General features: G+C 46.4%; 1 protein-coding gene across 4 annotated transcripts in view; it reads right to left on the bottom strand.

Moving 5' to 3' along the window:
- The window catches only part of tex9 (testis expressed 9), a 113,127-nt gene that overhangs the window by 87,541 nt on the left and 12,955 nt on the right, over positions 1-12,631 (bottom strand). For all 4 annotated transcript variants that reach the window (XM_038813542.1, XM_038813541.1, XM_038813543.1 and 1 more), the window contains one exon: positions 11,864-11,912. In XM_038813542.1, coding sequence (XP_038669470.1) covers positions 11,864-11,912 — 49 coding nt within the window. The remainder of the gene's footprint in view (positions 1-11,863; positions 11,913-12,631) is intronic.

The raw sequence follows: 12,631 nt of genomic DNA on the forward strand, positions 1-12,631 counted from the left end.
AATTAATCAATGAGTAATTCCATTCCCAAAAGCACAAAAACATGTCTTTCAGGAAAGCAAGCCATATTAGCCTATAAAATGGCAGTAATTCTTGACAAAAATATGCAAAGCAAAAATGTTGTTGTTAACATGAAACCAGTTTATCCACACACAGTAAGACTAATTAAAAAGTGTGTCCAAGTGGGCAGCACAGTGACGCAGTGCTTAGTACTGTTGCCTCACGGTACCAAGGTCCCAGGTTCGATCCCGGCTCTGGGTCGCTGTCCATGTGAGTTTGCACATTCTCCCTGTGTTTGTGTGGGTCTCTCCCCCACAACCCAAAAGATGTGCAGGCTAGGCGGATTGGCCACGCTAAATTGCCCCTTAATTGGAAAAAATGAATTGGGTACTCCAGATTTATTTTTTAAAAAGTGTGTCCAAAATGTAAACTTGATATATTAAAAAAAAAATCAAGAACACCACGATAACACAGTGTGGAAGTCAAAATAAAATCAGGAATGGTGGCACTGGAGGCAGAGGTGGGTCTCTTAGGAGACTTTTGTAAAACGTTGAGGGCAAAGGTGGAGGAGCAGAACACCTCGAGAAGGCAAAACCTACAAATAGTGGGCCTGCCTGAAGGAGTGGAAGGTGTTAGTGCCACGAGGTGTGTCTCAAAAAATGCTGGCGGGGCTGGTGGCGGAGGGGGTGTTAGATAAGGCCCCTGAAGTGGACAGAGTGCACAGGTCTCTGAGGCAGGAGTTTAGAGTTGGGGAGCCGCCGCAGGCGGTGATCATGAGTATCCAAAAATTTGTGGAGAAAGAGAAGATCTTGTGTTCGGCCAGGGAGAAGCGTACCTGCGAATAGGAGATCCGAATATATCAGAACATTGGAGTCGAGTTGGCGAAACGGCGGGCAGGGTTCAACAAGGCCAAGGCGGTGTGGTACTGCCGCTGGATCAGGTTTGGGGTGCTCTACCCGGCGAAGTTGTGGGTGATGTTTGAAGGCCGGGAATACTACTTTGAGACTCCAGAAGCAGTTGAGGACTTCATCAAAGAGTATAAAATGGAGGGAGAACAGAGTGGAACAATGCTGGGGAACTGGCACGTCGTAATGGTTGGGAATATGGTTGAAGTGGAGGTAGGGATCAGGGGTTTTTCGTTCCCTCCGGTTTGGAGGGGGTTCATTTTTGGGTTTGTTTTTCTACTGCTGGGTTGGTATCAGATGGTAGGAGTGAAAAGGTTACGTGGGGATGAATGTTCCCATCCCCCCTCCTGTTTATGGGGCTCTTTGTGTTTATCGTTCGGGGCAGCACGGTAGCATGGTGGTTAGCATAAATGCTTCACAGCTCCAGGGTCCCAGGTTCGGTTCCCGGCTGGGTCACTGTCTGTGCGGAGTCAGCACGTCCTCCCCGTGTGTGCATGGGTTTCCTCCGGGTGCTCCGGTTTCCTCCCACAGTCCAAAGATGTGCGGGTTAGGTGGATTGGCCATGCTAAATTGCCCGTAGTGTCCTAAAAAAGTAAGGTTAGGGAGGGGGTTGTTGGGTTACGGGTATAGGGTGGATACGTGGGTTTGAGTAGGGTGATCATTGCTCGGCACAACATCGAGGGCTGAAGGGCCTGTTCTGTGCTGTTCTATGTTCTATGTTTGTTTCGGGGGCCTCTTGTAAAAGAGTCAATCATTGTATGCAATCAGTTTTGTTCACAAGACAGCATAAAAACAAATATGAATTTCAACATAGGGATGGTGATATTTCTAAAATTTGGGGCAACTCAGGCTCAGCAAAATACTTAAATCTAAGATTTTAATTTTTTGTTTAGTTGCACTAGTTTTTCAAAATGAAAAATGGGATAAGCAGATGAGTGGGGCATGCTCTGCTCCATATGGATTCACATTTCTGCTATAAATAGAGCAACAGAAACAGGCGCACACTAGCATGCTTGCACAGCTCTTTTTTTTAAACTTCCTATTTTTGTAAGTTATTTTTCTCCTGCTTTGGTCGGTCAACGTTTTTCTTTCTTCTCACCATATCACTGTCTCTTCTAGAAAACCTGGCTGAAATTAGAAACTGTCCATTTAGAAAACCTGCATTTATATCACACCTTTGAGGTCAAAGCCCTTTGCCCAGGCGGGGAGAAAATGCATGGCAGCCCGAAGGAGGAGAGATTAGGAAAGGTGACCGAAAGCTTTACTACCGTGATAAGTGTTGAGGGAAGTCTGAAAGGAAATCATGGAAATGGACAGGGAGAAAATGTTTAGGGAGGGAATCCTAAAGAGCATGGTCAAGATAACTGAATGCCAACAGGAGAACAAAGGGTCACAAGTAGTAAGAGTAGGAGGAAAAGAGGTTGTAGAATAGGAGGAGGTTATGGAGGTATGGAGGGGCAAGGCCATGAGGAATTTAAAGACAAAAACAAAATTATTAAACTTGAGATCCTGTTAGCAGTTTGTGCATTTCAAAAGCACTGCACCAAGGCATTTCCACACCATACTATGTTACCCAACTGGATTCTTTTGGGTAGACATTTTTAGGAACCAAGTTATTTTGCTCAATGTTATGATTAATTGAGCTGGAGAAGATTCCAATTCTGACCAGTTGTTTTGTTTCCAGAGCCCAGCACATTGGTAAGCAGTTTCGATGGGCAGACTAACAAAACACACAGTGGTAATGGAACTGTTGCAGCCCTTTGAAAAGTGAACTTGATATCTTCCCGAGTGAACAGGACATCTCCAGCTGTGGATGGTTAAATTAATTAGCTGGGATGATGATTAGCAATAGGCTACCAAGATCTCATTAAGGCTTGCTTAATTGTCTTGGGAGGCTAGAAAGCATTCCAGAGTTTCTAAATTAGCAACATTAGTGCCTCTTTCAGGAGACTGCATGGTTAAAAGTGAGTAAATGGTGCATATGGTTGTACCATATCCGAATGGGCTAGGCTTATTGGACTTGATGCTCTTTTCCTGTCCTTTTCTTATATCCGTATTATCATGATAGGGAGATATTAGAAATATGGGTTTAAAAATGGGGGCCAAAATATTAAGCAGACAATTTAAAGGTTTAAACAGAATGAAGAAAAAATAAATAAATGATTAAGACTTCTAGCAGCAGAGTCAAAGGGATACGCCCATACCTGCCTGAGTCACATTCTCCTTTTCAAACGTAAACTCATTAGGAAATGCATAATGTGATTCATCAAAGACCCATTGTCTTTCAGGACATTTCTGCATGACCATTGTCCCATTAACAGAGTCTGATGACCTAATGGTCTAGCAATGCCCAGCTCTGATTTTTTGTGCAGACAGGAATGGGCTAGTAGCCAAATAATGAGAACAGATTCAGGTTTAACCACCTCAGGAGATAATCTTTGTTTGAAGGGCTTGGATGAGCTTAGAGAGAGGGAGAAATCCTTTGGGAACAAAGGCAGACAGAAGCAGCCATCGAAGAGGTCATGACAAAAAACCACAGAGGGAAGTTATGAAAAGAGGATTCTGAAAGAGATATCCCTAACAGAACAAAGATTGCCTCCCAAATCAAAATGCTGCCTTTTATCTGGATGTGTAAGTGTAGTGAGAGTTGAGTTTTTAAAAAATGTTTTTTAATTGGGTTTTCACATATTCATGACTCATATATTACACATTACAAAACCGCGCAAAAAAGGAAAATAAAAAAAACAAACACAAATCAGCACATATATTTACAGGTAATTGTCTTCCCTATCCCCCCCTTTTGTCGACATAGATCTTTTAAAGTCCCCAGTATAGCCAGAGCACGTATTTACAAGTGTCTATTTACAGTTTAGTTTGGGCTCTAGCTTGCGCCGGACTAGTCCCCTGTGGCTTTGTCCCTTGTCCTCTCGTTTTCTTTGTATGCTTTTGCCACTTTCCCATCACCCATCCCCCCCCCCCCCCCCCCCCCCCCCCCCTTTTACACTACTTGTTGCTGGCTACAAACAGATCTTGGAACAAGTTGATGAATGGCTTCCACGTCCTGTGGAAACCCTCTTTCAACCCCAGGATGGCAGATTTTATTTTCTCCAGCCTGAGAAATTCCACCAGGTCAGACAGCCAGTCTGCATCTTTGGGTGGTGCTGCCAGCCAGCTGTCAGCACTCTTGGCAGACGATCCGGGAGGCAAAGGCTAGGGCGTCAACACCCCTCCCGATAGAGATCAGGCTGACCTGCAACCCCAAAGACTTTTGGGCATGGCTCCTCCTTCACTCCCACAACCCTGGACATCGTACCCGACTAGTGAACTAGACCAGAACATGTGGATGTGGTTGGCCGGGCCTCCATGGCACTGTTCACATTTGTGCTCCACCTCCAGAACGAACCCATTCATTTGGGTTCTGGTTAGGTGTGCTATACCACCTTTAGTTGTATCAGGCTCAGCCTATGTTAAGGTGAAGTTCGCTCTGTGTAGTGCTTCGATCCAAAGTCCTCCCCCTATCTATATGCCTAGTTCCCCATCCCATTTTTTCCCTCATCTCATCCAGGGGAGCATACCTCCTCCAACAGTGGCTCGTACAGGTTTACACAGTTCCCCTTCCCTAGATCGCCCGCGTCCAACAGTTGTTCACTAGCGAATGTCCTGGTATCTGAGGGTAGGTCGTTGTTTCCTTACAGAGGAAGCTTTTGATCTGAATGTTTCTCAGGTTGTTTCCTCTTGGTAATTTGAACCTCTCCATGAGTTTCCCCAGCATCCCTAATCTATCATCCATGTACACGTCTCTAACCGTCAGTGTCCCTTCATCCTGTCTCCACCTTTGGAAGGTGGCGTCCATTTTTGTGAGAGTAAATCATTGTACACCCCCCCCCCCCAACATTGATGAGTTACAATATCCCTTCCATACTGGAATCCACCGCATACAGTGAGACTCTAAGCTTGCTGTCCCCCCACTTTGGATACCTCTCTACTTGTTTGCCGTTCTGAGGGCGATCGCCAGTAGCTCGACTCCTAGAGCAAACAGCGGCGAGGATAGTGGGCAACCTGGCTCGTGCCTCTGTGCAGCCGGAAGTATTTAGAGCTGGTGGTGTGGTCCGTATGTTTGGCATGGGAGCACTGTAAAGAGGTTGCACCCAGGAAATGAACCCAAAGCCTTCCAGTACCTCGAAGGAGGAACTTCCACTCGACTCTGTCAAAGGCCTTTTCTGCGTCCAGGGAGATGATCACTTCTGCTATTCTATCCCCGGATGGGGGTCATTATCATGTTCAGCAGGTGCCTGATGTTCGATGCTAGCTGCCTGCCCTAGGCAAAGCCGTGTCTGGTCTTCGGCTACGACCTCTGGCACGCAGGTCTCCAGCCACCTCGACAGGGCCTTTGCGTCCACGTTGAGTAGCGAGATGGGCTTGTAGGACCCACATTCAGTCCGGTCTTTGTCCTTTTTGGGTATCAGCGATATTGAGGCTTGTGCCAGTGCTGGTGGCAGGGTGCCCCTTACTAACGAGTTTGCGAACATCTCCCGCGGGTGCAGGGCCAATGCTGACCAAATGTTTTGTCGAAATTCACAAGAAACCGCCTGGTCCTGACACCTTCCCTGCCTGCATGGAATTGATACATTCCATGACTTCTCCCAGTTCTAATGGGTGCTTCCAGTTCCCGTCTCTTTTCTTCCCCCACAACTGGCATATCCATTCCGTTGAGGAACTGTTTAATTCCTGAGTCTTCTTGGAGGGCTCAGAGGTGTAGCGCCCCCGGTAGAAGGTTGCGAAGGCTTTGTTGACCTTTTCTGGGGTGGCGACTAGCCTATTGCTACTGTCCCTAACCCGGGCTATTTCCCTTGTGGCTGCCTGTGGCTGGCTTTGCCTCCATGTTTATAAAAGGTTCCCAATGCCTGGCGAAGCTGGTGCACAGCTTTCCCCGTGGAGAGCAGATCAAAGTCCATTTGTAACTTTTTTCTCTCCTCTGGTCAGGGTCGAAGCGTACCATCGATCCAGCTCCAGTATGGAGTTGACCAGCTGTTGCTTGGCCGCCCTCTCCTTCTTATCTCTGCGCACCTTGTACGCAATCATTTCCCTTTCCATCACCGTCTTCATGCCTCCCCATTCTGGTTGTTGGTAACGTACTCGTCTATCCGTTTGCAGAATGCCTTATCGGCCAGGAGGGCCCATCTCCAACCATATATCCACGTAGTGTGGAGCATATTTAGAGATTACGATTGCGGAGTACTCTGTTCCTACTACCCCTGGAAGCACCGCTTTCCACACTACAAAAAAGATGATCCTCATATATACCCTGTGTACATAGAACAGTACAGCACAGTACAGGCCCTTCGGCCCATGATGTTGTGCCAACCATTTACCCTAATCTAAGATCAACCTAATCTACACCCCTTCAATTTGCTGCTGTCCATGTGCCTGCTCAAAAGTCACTTAAATGTCCCTAATGACTCTAACTCCACCACATCCGCTGGCAGTACATTCCATGCACCCACCATTCTCTGTGTAAAGAACCTACCTCTCCCTATACCTATATGACATCTCCCCTATACCTTCCTCCAATCACCTTAAAATTATGTCCCCTCGTGACAGCCATTTCTGCCCTGGGGTAGTCTCTGGCTATCCACTCTATCCATGCCTCTCAGCACCTTGTATACCTCTATCAAGTCACCTCTCTTCCTTCTTCGCTCCAGTGAGCAAAGCCTTAGCTCCCTCAACTTTTCTTCATAAGACATGCCCTCCAGTTCAGGCAGCATCCTGGTAAATCTCCTCTGCAACCTCTCCAAAGCGTCCACATCCTTCCTATAATGAGGCGACCAGAACTGGACACAATATTCCAAGTGCAGTTTTATAAAACTGCAGCAAAACCTCATGGCTCTTAAACTCAATCCCCCTGTTAATGAAAGCCAACACACCATATGCCTTCTTAACAACCCAATCAACCTGGGTGGCAAATTTGAAGAATCTATGTACGTGGACCCCCAAGATCCCTCTGTTCCACCACATTTCCAAGCATCCTGTCTTTAACCCTGTATTCAGCATTCAAATTCGACCTTCCAAAATGAATCACTTCACATTTATCTAGGTTGAATTCCATCTGCCACTTCTCAGTCCAGCTCTACATCCTGTCAATGACCTATTGTAACCTGCAACAGCCCTCAACACTATCTACAACTCCACCAACCTTCGTGTCATCGGCAAATTTACTAATCCACCCTTCCACTTCCTCATCCAAGTCATTTATAAAAACCACAAAGAGCAGACGTCCCAGAACAGATCCCTGCGGGACACTACCGGTCACCGACCTCCAGGCGGAATACTTTCCATCCACTACCACTCGCTGTCTTCTTTCGGCCTGCCAATTCTGTATCCAGACAGCCAAATTTCCCTGTATCCCATGCCCCCTAACTTTCTGAATGAGCCTACCATGGGGAACCTTATCAAATGCCTTACTGAAATCCACATCTTCTGCCCGACCTTCATCAATGTGTCTCATCACATCCTCTTCAATGAGGCTTGTGAGGCATGACCTGCCCCTGACAAAGCCATGTTGACTATCTTTAATCAAACTATGTTTTTCTAAATAATCATAAATTCTCAGAATCCTTTCCAATATTTTGCTCACCACATATGTAAGACTGACTGGTCTGTAATTCCCAGGGATTTCCCTATTCCCTTTCTTGAACAGGGGAACAATGTTTGCCTCCTTCCAATCATCCGATACTACTCCAGTGGAGAGTGAGGCGCAAAGATCATCACCAACGGTGCAGCAAACTCCTCCCTTGCTTCCTGTAGTAACCTTGGGTATATCCCGTCAGGCCCAGGGGATGTATCTATCCTGATGCTTTTCAAAATTTCCAGCACATCCTCCTGCTGAATATCAATGAGTCTATTAACCTGGTTCATGCTGTTCTCATGAGCAATAAGGTCCCTGTCTCGAGTGAATACTGAAGCAAGATATTCATTTAGGGCTTCCCCTATCTCCTCAGACTCTCGGCACAAGTTCCCTCCACTATCCCTGATTGGCCCCTCTCACTCTGATCATCCTTTTTTTTCTCACATTACTGTAGAACGCCTTGGGGTTTTCCCTAATCCTTCTCGCCAGGGCTTTTTCATGCCTCCTTCTAGCTCTCCTAAGTACATTTTTGAGTTCCTTCCTGGCTACCTTGTAACCCTCTAGAGCCGTGCCAAATCCTTGCTTCCTCAACCATACATAAGCTTCCTTCTTCCACTTGATTAGAAGCTCCACTTCTCTTGTCATCGAAGGCTCCTTCACCTTACCATTCCTTCCTCGTCTCAGTGGGACAAAACTATCCAGCACTCGCAGCAAGTGCTCCTTAAACATGCCCCACATTACTGTTGTGCATTTCCACAAGACCAACTGTTCCCACTTTATGCTCCTCAGCTCCTGTCTAATAGCAGTATAATTTCCCGTCCCCCAATTAAATACCTTCCAATACTGTCTGATCCTATCCCTCTCCATGATTATGGTGAAGGTCAAGGAGTTATGGTCACTGTCACCTAAATGCTTTCCAACCGAGACATCTGACACCTGGCCTGGTTAGTTGCCAAGCACCAAATTCAATATGGCCTGCCCCCAGTTGGCCTATCCACATATTGAATCAGAAAACCCTCCTATACACACCAGACAAAATCTGCTCCATCCAAACCACTTGCAGTAAGAAGGTTTCAGTCAATATTAGGGAAGTTGAAGTCACCCACAACAACAAATCTGTTACTTCTTCACCTTCCCAAGATCTGCCGCCCAATCTGTTGCTCCATCTCTCTGCTGCTATTGGAGAGTCTATAGAAAACTCTCAATAAAGTGACTGGCCCTTTCTTATTTCTGACTTCCACCCATACTGACTCAGTAGACAAACCCTCCTCAACTACCTCCTTTTCTGCAGCTGTGATGCACTCCCTAATTAACAGTGCCACTCCCCCCTCCTCTTTTACCTTCCCCCCCTATTCTTCTGAAAACATCTAAACCCCGGAACATCTAACAACCATTCCTGCTCCTGTGAAATCCATGTCTCTGTAATGGCAACAACATCATAGTTCCAAGTACTGATTCATGGTCTAAGTTAATCTCCCTTATTCCTGACACTCCTTGCATTGAAACAGACAAACTTTAGCCCATTCCATTGAGTGCAACTTTGCCCTAACAACTGTCTATCTTTCCTCACAGACTTGCTGCATACTATTTCTACCTGTTCAACAGCTACCCTATTCTCTGATCCATAGCTCTGGTTCCCATCCCCCTGCCAAACTAGTTTAAACCCTCCCGAAGAGCTCCAGCCTTCCACCTAGGATATTGATGTCCCTCCAGTTTAGGTGCAATCCGTCCTTCATGTACAGGTCACACTTTCCCCAGAAGGTAGCCCAATGATCCACATATCTGAAGCCTTCCCTCCTGCACCAGCTCTGTAGCCACGTGTTCAGCTACACTTGCTCTCTGTTCCTTGCCTCACTTGCACGTGGCATCGGTAGCTATCCTGAGATTACTACTGTGCTTGTCCTGCTCTTTAGCTTCCAACCTAATTCCCCAAAATCACTTTTTAGATCCTCATCCCTTTTCTTAGCTATGTTGTTGGTGCTTATGTGCACCATGACTTCTGGTTGCTCCCCCACCCCCTTAGGAATCCTATAGAATCGATCCGAGACATCCCTGACCCTGGCCCCCGGGAGGAAACATACCTTCCGGGAGTCTTATTCGCGGCCACATAATCTCCTTTCCATTCTTCTATCCATTGAGTCTCCTATCACCATTGCTTTTCTATTCTCCCCCTTACCTACTGAGCCACAGAGCCAGGCTCAGTGCCAGAGACCTGGCCACTAGGGCCTTCCCCTGGTAGGTCATCCCCGCCCAACAGCATCCAAAACGGTATACTTGTTTTGAAGGGGAACAGCCATGGGAGGATCACTGCACTGTCTGCCCATTCCTTTTCCTCCCCTAACTGTACAGAATGTAGCTGCCCTGTGAACCAACTGGAACTCTGCCCTCCGATTCTGCTCCCATTCAGCTGCACTCTCTGTAAACTCCCGGCTCCCTTCACGCTCTTTGATGAAATGTAGGAAATTAAATGAAAAGAGCACCTTGCTCCCTCCTCACCTAACTCCCCCAGTCCAAAACTCACTTTGGCTGTAGCTGGGAGAAGAAGGAGAACCCATTCTCCCCTGGATGTGTGAACCTTCATGGGTCCACTGCCACCATTTGTTCCATGAAAACATTTAATTCCTTTGCCATGTTTGATTTTTTTCTTCTCTGACTTGGGGTTTGATCTGTCTGTCTGTGAGTCTGTACGCAGTTAAACCCCTACCCATGATTTTGTTTTTAATTTTTCCAAATAAGGGGCAATTTAGTGTGGCCAATCCACCTACCCTGCATATCTTTTGGGTTGCAGGGGTAAGACCTACACAGACTGGGGGAGAATGTGCAAATTCCACATGGACAGTGACCCAGGGTCAGGATCGAGCCCTGGTCCTCGGCACCATGAAAGTCCGCACCCATGATGAGTTGGTGTGTGTCTATGTCAGAAATTTCCACAGTGGTTTTCTTCATGAATTCCGCATCGTCCCAGTTGGGAGCGTACACGTTCACAAGGATCACTGATCCCTTCCAGGACACCACTAACGATGACCCCTTGGTCTGTAATCGTCCTCGTCACTGTAAATGCTGTCCTCTTATTGAGCAGTATGGTCACCCTCCTAGCCTTCATGCTGTAGCACGAATGGTAAGCCTGTCCCACCCAGCTCTTTCTTACCCGTAGTCGGTGCTTCTCCCTCAGATTATCTCCTGGAGGAAGACGATGTTGGTTTTCAGATGGGCAAAGCCTCTGGATCTTTTCACCACCATACATGACTTGTGGATACACCACTGCACCCTAGGGTTTCCCTTTGTTTTAGGGCCATCCAAGATGGCTGTGGCCACCATTTGGCTGTTCCCCTGCACTCCAGAGTTTTCCTTTGTCCAGGGACCAACCAAGATGGCCGTCACCATTGTGTACGCCATGTGGAAGTGCCCCTGCACTCCGGGATTCCCCTGTGTTTGGGGGCCCTCAAAAATGGTTGTCTTAGGTGCGCCTGTTTCTGTTGTCACCATGTGTGATCTGTCATAGCCAGCCTTCTGCCCTTGGATTGCTCCACATCTTCCCTCGACAGTTGTGTTTCTCTTCCCTATATGATCCCCCCCCCCATCTGCATCGTACTGCTCTCACCCCCTCCTTTCTGAGACTCATCATCAGATTGAAGATGAGGTAGATCACTCCAGGGCAAATAGTCACCCTGATAAGACTAGAGGCCTGGTTCACTGTTGGTGTTGTCTTCCCAGCCCCTACCTTTCCTGTCCATGAAATTCACCAAAGTTCCAGAGGACCATAAGCTGCTCTCTCAGAGAACTGACTGGTGGTGATTTAACCTGAGGGTCACCACACCTCAGGCGAGGGGCAAGGTTGATAATGGAGCCTTCATGGAAAACCTCAGCCGGTACGGGAATTGAACCTGTGCTCTCTGAAGGGGGAGAATTGAACCTGTCACTCTGCATCACGAACAAGCTGTCCAGCCAACTGAGCTAACTGACCCTTTCCTAAACATACTGTTCCCGACACCTGGTCAGACCTCTACAAAGTCTAAGATACTGAACCAGACATGTAACATTTTAAAGTTTTAAGACTGTGCAGAAAAGATAGATTCGTTCCAGGAGTGATAATAAGAAACAATTTGACTTTCGGAAGTGAAGAAAAATCTATTAACAGGTTTCACTATCTCATTTCAACACATATTTTAAATTTCTCCAACTCTTAAACAACTTATCACATCTAATATTGATAAGAATCATTTAACTTTTAAATTCTATCTAAGCCAACTCTCAGTTTTAATTATATTAATTTCCAGACCTGAGAAGTACGATGTACAATATCTGAAAAAGCTAAGCAAACATCTATGTCAATACCTTTGTTATTTTATTTTCAAAAGATGCTCCATCAGATGAAACAACTTCTCTGGAAAAAAAAAGTTGTGTATTATTACATATTTTTAAATTGGTTAATGTTCTCTATTATTTGTTAAATATGTAGGTAAAATTATCTCATTCAAATACAAAGCATTGTGGCTTATTCACCGAGATGTTATTCTGCGCTGGATTTCGTTTTATAAATTTAGAGTACCCAATTCTTTTTTTCTAATTAAGGAGCAATTTAGCGTGGACAATCAACCACCCTGCACAGCTCTGGGTTGTGGGGCTGAGACCCACGCAGACACAGGGAGAATGTGCAACCTCCACACGGACAGTGACCTGGGATCAAAACTGGGTCCTCAGGCGCCGTGAGGCAGCATGGCTAACCACTGCGCCACCATGCCGTCCCAGGAAGGATGATACTAAATGCAAGTTGGCATATTAGTTGTAGTCAATGAATGTTACTGCGGGGCGGCACGTGGCACAGTGGTTAGCATTTCTGCCTGCGGCGCTGAGGATCTGGGTTTGAATCCCGGCCCTGGGTCATTGTCCGTGTGGAGTTTGCACATTCTCCCCGTGTCTGCGTGGGTTTCACCCCCACAACCCAAAGATGTGCAGAGTAGGTGGATTGGCCACACTAAATTGCCCCTTAATTGGAAAACAATAATAATTGGGTACACTAAAAAAAAAATGTTTTTTAATTAATGTTACTGTATTCAATTGTGCAACAATCTGCTATCTCAAGCACTTCATTCTCAACTTTAA

The sequence above is a fragment of the Scyliorhinus canicula genome, chromosome 12, assembly GCF_902713615.1.
Source record: "Scyliorhinus canicula chromosome 12, sScyCan1.1, whole genome shotgun sequence".
Lineage (NCBI taxonomy): Eukaryota > Metazoa > Chordata > Chondrichthyes > Carcharhiniformes > Scyliorhinidae > Scyliorhinus > Scyliorhinus canicula.